Below are 15,641 nucleotides of genomic sequence, written 5' to 3'. Positions count from 1 at the left end.
ATTTTGACGATGTAAATAGTTAATTAGGTTTTGAATAACAGAATTGACTCTGGGATGGAGAATTAATTTTTAATGAATGACATAAACAAATAGGATACACTACAGCGACTGCCTCGGAAGGATAACTTCTATTTTAAGTTGTGCCAAAAATGACTATCTCCAAGAACTATATGAAAAAAAATTTTTTCCTAATAAAAGAATTAAATATTTATTTTCATCTCTGAAGATAATATAGATTATAAATAGCACATGTTCTAAAAATGTTTTAGGGACTTCCCTGGTGGTCTAGTGGTTGAGAATATGTCTTGCAATGCAGGGTCACTGGTTTGATCCCTGGTCAGGGAACTAAGATCCCACATGCTGCTGGGCAACTGGGTCCGTGTGCTGCAACTACTGAGCCTGTGCAGTCTGGAGCCTGCACACCGCAACAAAAGATCCCACATGCCATAACTAAGACTCGATGCAGCAAAAAAATATAAATAAATAAATTTTAAAAAATGTTTTAATTTGGCTGTGTGTCTAAATGACTTTCTCACAACACATGAGTAGTTTGTTTTTCCTGTTATGATGACATGATGACTGACCATTTATCAAATAAATGCATATTTGGTACATATGCATATTTCTTATATTCATAAAGTTTACCTATCTTTAGCAAGAGTCTATCATATACACTAACACATTTTAAATATCCACATTATAAGTTAAAAAGATGACAAGTGCAATTCACAAACCTTAAGAATTTAAAGTACTGAATTACAGTCAGAGATGAGAAAAATTTACTCTGTCACCTTCAAATTTACACCTCTCCCTTCAATTGTTATCTGTGTAAAACCATATATCTAGGCTTTACCCGAAAGGATAAAGAGCCATTTCTGCTGATTTTCATGCTTATTTTGGGATACAAATAAAGATCCGTGAGGATCCTAAAAGAGACATGAACTTTAGTATTGAAGCCAGTGAAAGTGAAAAGAGAAAAATGCTAGGAGCCTAAAAGTTATGTAATCTAAAAGCAAAGAAGCTAGTAGAATGAGAATGTTATTGAAATTTCTACTTATCCATAATAATTACATTGTATTATATTTCTTTAGTTTTTAAATTCCTCAAAAACTTCTCAGCAATTTTATATGTTTTTTTGGAATGGCAAATAAACTTTATCATGAAATGCACTCAATAATATGATAGTATTAGCTGAATTTCAGCTAATGACAGTATTAGCTGAAAATGCAATCAATGTTAACTAATTCTAGGTAAGGAAAGATGCCTTCTGCAAATCTCTCTCACACAGAGAATAAATCCTAATGTCAGTAAACGTGTTACCTCTTAAGTACTTTAGAGGTGCTCAATGTACTGCTGGGTAGGAATCCTATATTTTAGGATAATTACAGAAGCCACATGATGAATAAAGAGCTAAGACAACATTAGGGAAACTAATGTTTTGACTGCACAGTTCTAGACAGATATTTATACCTGTTTTTGAAAGCCTGCCTATGCTTTTGCTGCTTCCAGAACTATCACCTCTTGTCAGAACTGAAATTCCACTGAAGCTGCTGGCTTTGGTTACAGCGGGCTTGAAGTTTCGGAGAGAGCTGTCTGAATCCGTGCTGCTCCAGGGTCGTGGTTCAGAGTACTTCAACTCGTTCTCAGTGCTGCTTTGATGGCTATTTGTTGATCTCCCTGAAGAATCTTTATTAACTCTGTAATTTAGAAATAAAACTTTGAAAAGCTAATAGAGACAAAAAGGAAAATTATTAAAAAAATGCTTTAAATATTCAATACTGTGTACTGCACGAAAACATGCTTCCAATACCTAAATATCTGGCGCCTCTGCTGGGTGCTACTAGCATCCTCGTCTTGGATTCTGTTGGCATTTTCATAAAACATTTTTATTTTTTTTTTAAACATTTTTATTTTTATTAGCATCAGTGAGACACTTAGCAAAACAAATGTTAAAAAGCCCCTCACCTTTTGTCAATAATATAATTCTCTTGGGAACACAGGGACTAGAAAGAAAGAACAGATATAAAAAGTTGAGCATTTGTCAGATAACGCCATCTGGAAACTAACGATGACAACAAAAATCGTGTAACAATTTTAAAAAAGTAGTTACCCTCACCCCTCAAATCAAACATGGTGATAAGTTGCAAAAATAAGTGACAATGAAAAATTATTTTGGCTTGGAGATACTATGCTTATTTTTAACAGATACACATTTTTGAAGCCATTCATTTTTGTTGTACAAAGTAGCTTGAAATTCAAATATCTAACAAGTGAACCCATTTTCACTATTACATATTCGAAGTATACACCTGTCTGTAGATTCCACCTCCTTCACTCAACAAATATTTTGATCACCTGTGCTTTGGCAGTAGCTGTAGCAGTGAACTAGCAGCTACGCCTCAATGTAGCTTACAGCCAAAATCCTCCAGTGCTATTAACCTAACTCAGGCAACCATCTGTTTTGCATCTTGTATTATTACAACAGTCTTCTAGTTTTCCAGCTACCAGTTTTGCTCTTTTCATCCAATTTAAACAGCAGAAGCCATACCTATCTCTCTAAAATATCAATCTGATCACGCCTGTTCCCTCCTTAATAGCCCCCTTCGTTCTAGCACAGGGGTCCACAAACTACAGTCAGCTACCTGTTTTTGTAAATATAGATTCATTGGAACACAGCTATGCCCATTCATTCGTGTATTGTCTATGGATGCTTTCATATTAAAATGGCAGATTTGAGTTGTTGCAATAAAGACTATATATAGCTTGAAAAGCCTAAAATACTCATTATCTGTCCCATTACAGAAAAAGTTTGCTGACCCCTGCTCTAGCTAAAAGCCCCAACCTCCTTAACTAGCTTTCAGGAGCAAGTCACCTGCTTCCTGCTTATTTCTCCAATTGAAACGTCCCTCAATTCTTGTCACCTAGGCTACAATCCAGGTACTCTGAATCTCTCAATTCCTCATGTGTCAAGTTCTCCTTTATCTCTGGCTCTCTGCAGATGTTGACCCTGGACACGGAATACTTCACTCCTTCAGTTCTTCTCTTGGAAGCTAACTCTCCCTCTCACACCTCAATTCTGGTTTGTGGTGCTTCTCTGCTGTGTTCCTTATTTTACCTTCACGTTTCTATACAAATCACACACCATGTTGTCATTATCTGAATACTCATCACGGGTAAAGACCTCATCCATCTTACAAACTAGAGAGAGGAAATAGATCTAGGTTAGGCTCTGAGTTCAGAAGACATGGGCTGAAATCCCAACTCTGGCATTTTCTAGCTGCATGATCCTTGTCTATTTTCCTTAGTTTCCTGGAGCCTCAGTTTACTTATCTATAAAATAAAAACAGTGACAGTATCTACCATATATAGGGTTGTTTGGGAGATAAATTAATGTAAATGTCCATGGATATGTTCTCCAGTGCCCAGCACAGCACCCACTATACATGATCAATAAGATTTGTTGAATATTATAAAGTTTTAACTGCCAGTCTAGATTTTAATGTCATTTACTTTTTTTTTTTTTAATACAGAGCTAACTTCTATCTCTGGCGGTATTAACACAAATTACATATATTCTTTTTTTTTTTTTTTTTTTGTGGTACACAGGCCTCTCACTGTTGTGGCCTCTCCCGTTGCGGAGCACAGGCTCCGGGGCCATGGCTCACAGGCCCAGCTGCTCCGCGGCATGTGGGATCTTCCCGGACCGGGGCACGAACCCATGTCCCCTGCATTGGCAGGCGGACTCTCAACCACTGCGCCACCAGGGAAGCCCTACATATATTCTTATATCCTTGACTAGTACCCTGCACAGAGCAGGTGCTTAACAGATATTGGTAAAATCAAACTGATTCTCCCTTAAATATATGTGTAAAGTAATCAGCCACTTAAAAGATCTCTTTCAGGACTTCCCTGGTGGTCCAATGGTTAAGACTCTAAGCTCCCAAAGCGGGGGGTGTGGATTGGATCCCGGGTCAGGAAACTAAGATCCCACACGCCGCACAGAGCAGCCAAACAACAACAACAACAACAACAAAGATCTCTTCCATATAATCACTTATAAAGTAGAAAACAAATATTAAACTGAAAAATCAATTAGCTGTATTTTAAAAGAAGAAACAAGTTATTTATCAAGAAAAGTCCACTAACAAGTAGGATTTAGAGTACATGATTTTGTAGACAGTGACCAATGTTCTAAAAATCTCAACTCTGTGAGAAGTCTGGAAGAAAAAAATATTACATAAACTATATACTCAGTCTAATATACTACTCCTTAGTCGATCTGCTTTCAACTTTTGAAAAGTTTATACAACTGGTGCAAAGTAGTATTTTATAAACTACTAAATCATTAACATGAACAAGACAGACTGCAGTATTTCTAAAGGGGTGACTTTATATGTAACAAATGTAGTTAGAAGTATATGTGATCAATAGATTGAGGGAGGAGTGAACCCCTATAATGCAATTAGCATATATTTACACATGAAGAGCTAAATATAAGTTAGAACATACATCTTGGGAAAATATTCGGTCTCTAGCTCTCTGGTACTCTTCTTCTCTTTCTTCTATAGATTTGCTTCTTCTGTCATCTTTCAAACGTATTCTCATCTGAAGAAAAGAGAACAATTAATCTTGGGAAAATGGTCTGCTGGTATAAGTCCAGCACCTATAAAAATGCTCTAGTCATGCTAGGTTACCTGGTTATCATCTTTGTCAAAGCTAGAGTTATCTCTCTTGAGGATATATCGTTTCTGAAAGTCTTCACCTTTATCATCCTTAATATGTTCATTAAATTTCTGATCAGGTCTAAAAAAAAAAGCAAAAACCAAGGGAACAAAAGAGATAATACAAAATATTTACAGAAAAGTTAAATATAACATTTTATAGAAGGTGATAAATATAAGTTACCACTCACTAGTGCCATTAATAGATACTTATGTTATCTCAATTACTCCTCAAAACAATCTTATGAGAAAATATTAACTACCCCATGTCATGACTGAAAGGCTGTATGAAATACATTGTGGGCTCTGGAATTTGACTGCTAAGGTTCAAATACTCAGCTTTAACACTTAGTTGTGCTTTAGGACTTACACAAGTTACTTATTAACCTTTATTTCCCCTAGTTTCCTCATTCGTAAATAGGAATTACAGTGTACCTACTTCATGAGGCTGTTGTGAAGATGAAATGAATTAATAGACGACCAGCACTTAAAACAGTAAACACTCAGTAGAAGTTTGTTATTATTATATTACTGAGAAAACTGAGGTTCAAATGGCTAACGCAAGGGTCCAAGGTCAAAGGGCAAGTACATGACTGAGCCATACTTGGAGCCCTGGTATGTAAGACTCAAAGCCTGTATATCATCTTTGCATTGCCTCCTCTAAATCTAAGAAACAATTCTGGGACAAAGAAAAAAGTATAGCACAGTATTTTATGTTACATTCCTATAGTACCTGGTTTGGTGTTAATCAAATATTTTGTGGCTGAATTTAATAAAGCTTAAGAGACTACTTCAAAATGCAACCAAGTTACCAAGAATTCATAATTACAGCAGGGTACATCTTTGTTTTATATTAATTGAAATAGGTTAAAAAGAGAAGTTCTTTTTTGAAGGTTAATGTTACAACCTAAAGAAATGATTATGAACTCTTAACAACATATTTTATGGCTGATTGGCCGGTGTTTCCTCTATGGAAATGTTGCAAGCTCTGCTGAGATCCAGAAGACAGACATAAGGTTGTTGCCCTTGGAAAATTACAATTACATAAAACTTCACTTTCTGAAATGTACTCTCAGCTTCAACAAATTAATCCATTCAACACTCTTGAGACGTAATACCATCCTATTATAAAAGTGAAATATGTGATATATAAAAAATATATTTAGAGGAAATAAAGGCTAATTGAACCCCTAAGCAATTTTTTACATATACTTTAAATATATATTATGTAGTCGCATAATATATTATGAATACCCTAAATAAATTTCTAAACCAAATAAACCTCAGTAATGACATTTTCAGCAAACTTCACCAGATATTTCAATATGTAGTAATCAAGTAACACTTCTGAATATTTGTTTTAACCTAGTGAATTTTTAGTAAAGTACTGTATCTACCTCCTGTCAAATGATGCAAAAGATTTAAAAAAAAAAAAAATTTATTTATTTTGTTTATTTATTTTTGGCTGCATTGGGTCTTTGTTGCTGCGTGCGGGTTTTCTCTGGTTGTGGTGAACAGGGCCTACTCTTAGCTGTGGTGCGGTGGCTTCTCTTGTTGCGGAGCATGGGCTCTAGGCGAACGGGCTTCAGTAGTTGTGGCTCATGGGCTCTAGAACGCAGGCTCACTAGTTGTGGCGCACGGACTTAGTTGCTCTGCGGCAATGTGGGATCTTCCCGGACCAGGGCTCGAACCCATGTCCCCTGCATTGGCAGGTGGATTCTTAACCACCGCGTCACCAGGGAAGCCCGATGCAAAAGATTTTAAAATGAGAATTATGGGGCTTCCCAGGTGGCGCAGTGGTTGAGAGTCCGCCTGCCGATGCAGGGGACACGGGTTCGTTCCCCGGTCCGGGAAGATCCCACATGCCACAGAGCGGCTGGGCCCGTGAGCCATGGCTGCTGAGCCTGCACGTCCGGAGCCTGTGCTCCGCAACGGGAGAGGCCAAAACAGTGAGAGGCCCGCGTACCGAAAAAAATAAAAATAAAATAAAATAAAATAAATAAAATGAGAATTATGTAAGTAAGCTGAGGAAATCTCTATTTTAAAATATACTTAGATAAGTGAAACAGAGCACATCTCCACATAAAGCGATACAGAGAACTAAAGAGAAAAATAAAAGAGTAAAAAGATTTCATGACCAAACTGATAAGAAAAAGATTGCTTTCTTTAGGAATTTGAAGGATTATCTATTTAGTTCTGACAATGGCAGTATGTTGTTATTTATTTGTCCATGATTGCCCCATTTACTTATATCAACTATTTCTGTAGCTGTTCAAAATCACATTTTCTTATTGAACGAATTTGTACTTGGGTGAAAAAAGAGATGGTTATACCAATATGAACTATAAGATTTAACCAAGAGCCTGGCAACTTTTCTAAGAGCAGCTGGATCCCCACACCAAACAGCATTAGCAGGCATTTCAGCTAACCTTAAGACTGTCTTACCTCTGTCTTTTATAGATGCCTGAATTTACTGCCCTGCAATCGCCAACTTCCCGCTCCAATGAGACAGCCCAGTGGACACCGGGTTGTTGACATCCACAACACCACTGGTTCAAGGCTGGAGCGGGTAATCTGCCTATGAGGAAAAGGCAAGTTTGTTTTTATTCATTGTGGAGCAGATCTCTAAGGTTTTCTGATTTACATCCTTCTTCATATTCCAGAAGAAATAAAATAAGAATACAGTGTAACGTCAATGATCTGAAATGTCTAGTAATAATTACACTATTGATCCATTCTTCTTTAAGTACATCATAAACATCTGAGTTTAGCTAAACTTTTCATTATCTGGATAAAGAGAACCTTAACATCACTTGCAGCATTCAAATAACTGAGGTTACACTGTATTGAAAACCTTAGAGAGTCACCAGTCGAAATGTTAGTCAAAATGCCTGCTAATGTACACATGCTTGGGCATCCAGCAGCTCTGAGTAATGTTGAAAGGTACTGGTTAAATGAAGTAGAGTTCTGTTCACCTTAAGTCCAGCTCGTATGTTATGGTTACTATCCCACTTTAGCCGTGATACAACTAACTAGGAAAAAGCTGAAAGATGAGGATATTTTCAAAAGACTGAAAGACAGGCATAGGAAAATTAAATCAGATTCCCATTTGCAGGTAAAATTTAATGCCCCTGAAAATATGGGATCCTTTTCAAAGACATCTCTCTTCATTAATTTAATTTCAGTTGTAGTAACAATCATTTAAAAATACTAGCTTCCACCAATATACCTATTTAGTTGACAAAATACTATTTGAAATGGAAGAAAACCAACTTAGTCAAGCAAACAATATGACAGCTACAAGGGTAAAGGCCATTATAACAAAAAGGAAATTAATGAATTTATTTATTCATTTTTTTATAAACCATGCAAACTGAAGGGTTCATAATAGACAGAACCCTGAGAAGTCTAGCTTCAAGGAAGGAAGAAAAACAATGAACTGAAAAGCATTATTTATGGCATCTGAAGCTGTTTCCTGCTCATTATCACAGATCCACTGCTGCCACATATGAAATTAATATAGAAAATTCTTTTGATAGGAAACCACCGCAAAGTATAATGTTAGCTGAACTCAACTGCGTTAGCTTCACAAATAGGCCTCTGCATTGGACCTTTTGCTCCCACATATCAGCACTGATTATCTATTTCACCATACTGTACAGGTATCACTTTTTAAAGCAAACGATTCCTCTTAACTCCTTAAAATTTCTTCCTCAGTCAATTACACATAGCCCAGAAGGGTACAAAACATTATGGATGATACTGGATTAACCAGTAAGTCTCACCGTCCTGAGATTTGTGGAAGAAACGGAGCAAAAACAAAGGTGGAAAAGACAGTAAACTGATAGAAAATTAATTAAATGTAAGGGTGTTAAAGTTTGCTCTCTTTTTCTTTTAAATTTGCCTGAGGTTGGCCACAGGTAACTAAATTATATTAATTTAAAAATCTGCAAGAGAATGATTATTAAACATTACTGATATTATGACCTTTGAGGGTTTTTTAAAACCCATCCTCCTCATTCATCTGTCTTATTTCAGTCCAGACTGGTGCATTTTACATCTTGTGAGTTAAATCTACTTTTTGGTCCTGTCACATACGGTTGTCACGAAGCTGAATTAGGCTGCTAAAACATGTGGAAAACCTGAGATAAAAGGTGCTACAGAAAGATAAAGTAGTATCAAACACATAGATAATATATAACTACATTTCTTGATACTTACATTCTTGTATTGCTAGTTTTGTTTACTATGACAGACTTCCCACTCTGATCAACATTGTGGTCTAATCCAAAGTAAGCAGCGACTCTGTGTAATAGCATCCTATGGTAAGATGTCATTGGGGGGAATTTTTTACGTGGAGACCTAAAAGTAGAAGAAAAACTAATTTAGTAAATCTTGAAGAACTGTGATGACAATTTATTTTCTTGTTAAAGGTTAGGACTTACTCATTATTACCAATGAAATCTAAAATTTCTTGTTCCAATTTCAACAGCATCATTCTGTCCCTGAAACAAAATATGAAAACTCTTATATGTAAAATTTAACACTGACCTAATCATACCATAAATGTTGAATTTACAGGGCTATTTTTTTTGGGGGGGGGTAAAACCTGTATATTGAAGAACATCACAAGCTTGATGCTAGAATGTTTACATGCTTTCTAAAAAAAAGTAGTATTTTAAAAGATGACTTTTTAAATTTTTATGGAAAATTTCACACATACACAATTGTAGAGAGACTATCATCCAATTTCAACAATTACCATCATGTGGCCATTCTTAAAACAGATATATCTTGATCTGCTAAATATTACTATATTAGATTCTATTCTGCAAATGTATGGATTATAACAGCATATTAGTCCTTACTTCCCTACTCAATAAAGCTAAGAGGTAGCAGGAAAACAGACATCTTTAGTCAGGCTCATGACTTTGTTATTCTGAACTCCATAGAAACAGTACTCTAAAGAACATGCAATGCCAGTAACAACAGGAATACTCCTATGGGAATCCAATGCTAGTCTCTAAATGGAACTATAGCAGAGAAGTATGAACTATATTACTAACTCTAATTCAGAAGGAGAGGACTTTCCAAATCATTCTGAAAATCACTATTATATATTTCTAAGACTTTGGGAATTTTTCCCACAAAGAATCAAAATGAACCAAAGACCTCCAACATGTAAAATAAATAGGGACGCTAGGGAACACCTGCATGTGCTCCTTTAGACCACTACGGTCCTATTTAGCACACTTACAAAATAAGTTACTGGTACCACTCCCTTTCAAAGGACCTCCCTGCCCACACACCAAGAACATGGCTCAAGAGAGTATTCCTGTGCTCACTGTAAATGTCATGCGCATGTGGGAAAAACAAAACAAAACAAAACAGAAACAAAAAAAACCCTCAAAGAACCTTAAAGCTAGAAGTAGCCTTACAAATCATTCACTTCTGTTCCTAAAATTTTATAGATCAAGAAAGCTAGGCCAAGAGGTTAATGTTTCCCTCCCAAATAAACACTATATAGTAGATCCCTCTCAAATTTTAAAAGTAAACAGTGCCCTTGCTTAAGTTGCCCAAAAGTCTATACATCAGCTCTGAGTTTGATCTTTTCTCTATATTGTGGAAGAAGTCTTATAAAAAACTGCGTAATATTAACCATACAGATTTTTATATCAGTTGAAAAAAATCAAGAGAATAACATGCCTATGTGGTGATTTCAAACCCAAAGCTGAAAACACGATTACATTTTAACTCAAATTCTAGCAACATTCAATTCTGTCCCTAAACCTGTTTCTCCTTCAGTATTCTGCATTATCAGCGTGGCACTACCTTTCACTTGGCATATTGTACTAGAAGCATTTTTGGCCCATTACTGTGCTTTTTAAAATCCTCCTATGCAGTTAATTACTATTGCAAAATTGATCTATCTTCAATCTATTTTTCTTCTATTTCTACTGCCACTACCCTGGATCCAAGCAATCAGGATCTCTGACTTGACTACTGTAATAGTAGTGTATTATCTCTCTGTATCCTCCCTTGTTCCCTCCTAATCTGTTCTACCTGGAGCATCCATAACAATCTTTTAGAAACACACATGTGAACACAAGTCATGGCCTTGGTTAAATATTTATCACAGGTTTCTCACTGCTCATAGGTTATAACTGAACACCTGTAATGTGGCCTACAAGGTGGGCATGATCTGGTCTTCATCTACCTCTTTAGCTTCTTTTCCTGCCCCTTACTCACAAAACTCTTATCATTTTAGCTTACCCCTGTAATTGCCAAGCTGGTTCCTTGAACAAGCTGTTTCCTTTGCCTAGGACAGCTTCTTATATTCTTTCTTAGAACCTGTTTCTTTCATACCTTTAATAGCGTTTAACACAATTACCATTATATAGTTATTTGGACTATAGAGAGGAGCTCAACAAATGTAATTGTGTGGAATAAATTAATCAGATTATTTCATCCATGTCTTTTAATATTTTTTTCCTTAAAATTTTGGGGGAGGATGGGAAATTTTTACTTCATAAGGTTTTCCCCAAAAATGGACTTATTTACTTAACTATAAGACCCTCTTTTCTTCTAATTTTTTGGGGGTCAATTTGTCTTGAGATGATAGAATTTTCAGTAACTTTCCTAATGTATTTTATATACTTGTTGCAGGGGAAAAAAAAGGAATCTGAGGCAGGCAACTTATTCAGCATTCATGAAACAGTGCATTTAAATTCGTTTCCTCTGTTTGAGCTCAACAGCAGGCCTAAGATATGTGAAATGGTTCTTCAGTGAATGAACTGGCATTGAAAACAAATTTCTGTTGTCTCCAGGAAAGTAAACAAAATCTAACGATTTTACTAGCTATTGATACAAATTCAGGTTTTTATTTTTTTTTCCTTTCGCATGTAGATCTATGGATTGAAGAGGATTTTCTATTATTACCTGGGCCATTTATTTAAATAAGTTCCCGTACTTACTTTACGAAATTTTCAGTTAGTAAAAAGTAGAACTTGTTAGGAAAATAGCTTTCCTAAGTTCTCAAGATTTACACTTCCTGCCTGTATCATACAGCTATGTATGTATATGATACATGTATGTATGTATATGATACTATGTATGTATATGTATATGATATATCTATAGCTTGGTCTAAGTTTCCAAATTTTCAAATCTGTAATCAAGGTTAGATATTTTGGTAAGGGCCATAAGTTAAAAATTAATAATCCTTTATAGAAGCATTACATACATCAAACTAACAGATCCACAAATTCCTTTTCTTAAGGCATAAGGTTTATTAGCGCATGAACCTAAAAGTAGGCACGCATTGAACTTACCATATAACGTTTAAAAATAGACCAATAAATGCTGTCTATTTATTAAAGAAATAATAAAAACAAAGATCTCAATCAAATTGACCAATAAACTACTACCTAAAGTGAAAATGAAGGGGCAAAAATCTTTTAGTTACCAGTGTTCTAGTCATTATACCAGAACTGACTTTAGAGAAAGTGTGTGCAGCTGGTATACAAGTGGCAAATAAAAAAGAAGAAAACAACAATGCTTCCATCTGACCACCCCCTTCCCAATGTTCCACATAACCTGGGTCAAATATCTGCAACAGGCAAGAAATAAGATGATTCAGTAAAAGTAATTTTAGGAAATATTTTAAACACAGAACAATTGTACGATATTCCCCAGAACAATACAGTTTACTTTTACAATATCCATTCTCAGGATTTATCCATGGGGCTGCTCCCCTCCATTAGCGATGTAATATAGTTGCCTATATATATTGTCCATGTTTCTTTAGTACACTGTGGAATTTACACAAAACGGGTATAAAATCAATACAAAAACAGGTATAAAAACCATGTGAGTGAGTGTAAACTCTATCTTGGACAACTTCAGGTTCCCGGGTTCTAATCTAGTAATGAGTAGTTATTATAGTTTCCGATAATATTTCTTGAAACAGGAATTCCAGATAAACTGTTATTTAACACCTGAGGTTAAGTTTATTCATCGGGATGAGAACAAGATAAAAGATTAATGATCTGAAGAAAAAATCTGAAATAAAACATTAGCTAAATTTTAGTATCACTAAAAGTAAATCTGCTTAACATTTAGAAATCTCTGAGCAACAATCTTGAAAGCTCTAATGGAAATTTGCCAGACTTATTACTAGTTTTGTGCCACGTATATCTGGCAATTAATTGTGTGTTTCATTGAGAGAACACTGAGCTATCACCTAGGCAAATTTTGTTTCTCACAAAATTTAACATTAGCTACAACTTTCTAATCCACACTGACATTACTAATAACTTATTCATTAGCCATTACATGAATGATTCACCTATATATTTATTCAAATAAAAATGCATACACAGAAGGATTAAAGTTGTAATACATGCTACACAACATGGATGAACCTTGAAAATATTATGCTAAGTGAATGAAGCCAATCACAAAAGACCACATACATATGATTTCATTCACATGAGATATCCAAAACAAGGAAGTCTGTAGAGACAAACTAGATTAGGGTTCAGGGCATAGAGAGGTGATAGCAAAAGGGTTCAGGGTTTCTTTCTGGGGTGATGAAAAAGTCCTAAAATTGATTGTAGTGATGGTTGCACGTATCTGTGAATATACTAAAAACCATTAAATTGTACACTTTAAAAACACATATGCAGATAACTTTAAAACTTTTTCATTTATAGAGGAAAACAAGAGAATTGCACAAAAGAAAAATATTTTGGAATGTATAAATATAAATTTCTATATTTGTCCTTATTGATGTTTCTCCTACAGGTTCAGAAGAAAGAAAAATTCTGCCTGTTTAAGATCCCATCTTGTTTTACACAAACTAGCTATGTATTTTCTACCATGCTCCTATTCCTTAATCTATTGAGTTCTAGTTTCCACCATCCTACCGCAAATGAAATGGTTTGTTAAAATAGCCAACAACTTCCTAGTTCCTCAATCTAATGGATTGTTTCATTTTACCTTTCATGATACTGTTGCCGATTGGCTGACTTCTAAGACAAGCGCTCTCATGATTCTTTTGCAATCTTTAACACCCATGGTCTCTTCCTTTCACATCTACCCTTAACACGTTGCCTTTCCACAGAACAAAGCAAGAGTCACTTCTGAAGACTGATGGCTGCCGATAACAGCAGACAGGCTCATTTACCTGAAAACCAGAGCCTTTTAACTGCTGACACACTTCATCTCACTGTGGCTTTCCATCAGGCACCTCAAACTATACTTATTTATAACAGAACATGCTTACTCCATTCAGGCTTGCCCTTATTTACTTCCCCTGTTAATGGAACTAGCTGTCAGTCCAGCCAGAAATCTAGCAGCTGTTCTGTTCTGCTCCAACGTGCCACTACTCTTCCATATCCAAATAATTATCAAGTCCTGCCACGGTACTTCTTAGATGTCTTTCGAATGTGTCCCTTCCTCTCTATTCGTCTCTATGTTCGTCAACCCACAGTCCTTGCTTATGATCTTGGCCCCTCACTGACAAAGTAATCTTTCTAAATCTCATTATAGCATCACCCTTTTGAAAATTCTGTCATGACTCCTCAACGTAGCATGCCATACTCAGTATTTCTCAAACGATGAACTACTGGCATCTCAAGTAAGGCTATTTTTCGTCGATCATTGCATCCCTAGCTTACCAGTAGCATTCCTTACTCATTCACCACCCCAGTGTGTTGGTACTATCCTAGGTTGAAGACAACTGCATAATCTGCTTTCATTCCTCAACAACGCCCTCCGCCTCATTTTCTACAATCACTTGCCACATGCCTCCCTGCTAGAGCCAGAGTGTACAATCTCGTCTTTGCTTGGCTATGCCACCTCTCTCTCGTACGACCGTGCCCTGGCGATGCTCTTGTCTCCCTCATGCCACTCATGTTCCAGTTCAAAGCACTCTGAATTCAAGACTCAGCTCAGGCATTATCTTTTCAGTGCAGCCTTCCCATATCCTTTCAGAGGTTGGGATCCCCTCCCTGTGCTTTTAAAGCACCCTGAAAAACTTCTTTTACAACATCTATTCTATTTTAATTACATATCGTGGGTTTTTTGTTTCTAGCACACAGACAGTGAATATTTTAGGGTCAGAGATCATATTTTGTTCATCTTTATATCTACAATGTTTAGCACAATGCTTAGCACGTGATATATACCCAAGAAATGCCTGTTCAATGGACTAATGAATTCACCTTTCAGTTGGGACCGCTGAGGAATAAGTTTGCGGAGTTGACTGACTTCTTCCTCACCTCACACTTATACATCTTCAGCCCATACTACAGGGAGACCACTTTTCATTTTGGTGGGTCCCCTTTTGGGGTTTATGTTAAATGTAAAATAGGAAATCAAGATGGTACTGAAACAATAAATCCTGAATGAAATTAAAGGTGTATCTTGAAGCAAGACATGAGATAAGGCTCAATGATACTAAAGAGAGTTGTTTGTTTTCTTTCATGTGCACCTACCCAATGAACTGAAGATTTCACAAATTTTTACTACCACTCTGGGAAGCTAACATCTGGAGGAGGGGTTCTTAACCTTCAAGTCTTCTACCCCATGAACATGTTAGTCAGATATTTTGTGGATAAACCTCTCTGTGGGGAGACTGCCTCACTGGGGTCGATGACCTGCCAAAAAGCTAAATCTATTTATCTAGTACCTCGGCAAAACAAAGGACTTCACAATTAGTTAAATTTGTGACTCAAATAAGCACCTTAAAAATCTTTGGGTTGGAGGTTTATAAACTAAGCAAGAAGAAACAAAAATTCTGCATTCAATTAAGTCCAAAAACTTGTTATAAGTGAATACACTAAGTTATCTGGTTGAGTGCTTCATCATGAGGTATATTTCTCTCTCTCCTATTTCATGATTAATGATAACTCTTCA

General features: G+C 36.0%; 1 protein-coding gene across 4 annotated transcripts in view; it reads right to left on the bottom strand.

Moving 5' to 3' along the window:
- R3HDM1 (R3H domain containing 1) overlaps positions 1 to 15,641 on the bottom strand; it is a 111,990-nt gene that overhangs the window by 73,420 nt on the left and 22,929 nt on the right. For 3 of the 4 annotated variants that reach the window (XM_082840626.1, XM_082840623.1, XM_082840625.1), the window contains 7 exons: positions 9,167 to 9,226; positions 8,943 to 9,083; positions 4,695 to 4,803; positions 4,510 to 4,605; positions 1,966 to 2,003; positions 1,811 to 1,861; positions 1,471 to 1,697 (listed from right to left, as the gene is read on the bottom strand). In XM_082840626.1, the coding sequence (XP_082696752.1) occupies positions 1,471 to 1,697; positions 1,811 to 1,861; positions 1,966 to 2,003; positions 4,510 to 4,605; positions 4,695 to 4,803; positions 8,943 to 9,083; positions 9,167 to 9,226 (722 nt within the window). The remainder of the gene's footprint in view (positions 1 to 1,470; positions 1,698 to 1,810; positions 1,862 to 1,965; positions 2,004 to 4,509; positions 4,606 to 4,694; positions 4,804 to 8,942; positions 9,084 to 9,166; positions 9,227 to 15,641) is intronic. The other variant, XM_082840624.1, reaches the window with a different exon arrangement.

This window comes from Leucopleurus acutus (genome assembly GCF_964270905.1).
Source record: "Leucopleurus acutus genome assembly, chromosome: 6".
Taxonomy (NCBI): Eukaryota; Metazoa; Chordata; class Mammalia; order Artiodactyla; family Delphinidae; genus Leucopleurus; species Leucopleurus acutus.
Note: the sequence above shows the minus strand (reverse complement) of the source record. Positions and strands in the feature narration are given on the sequence as shown.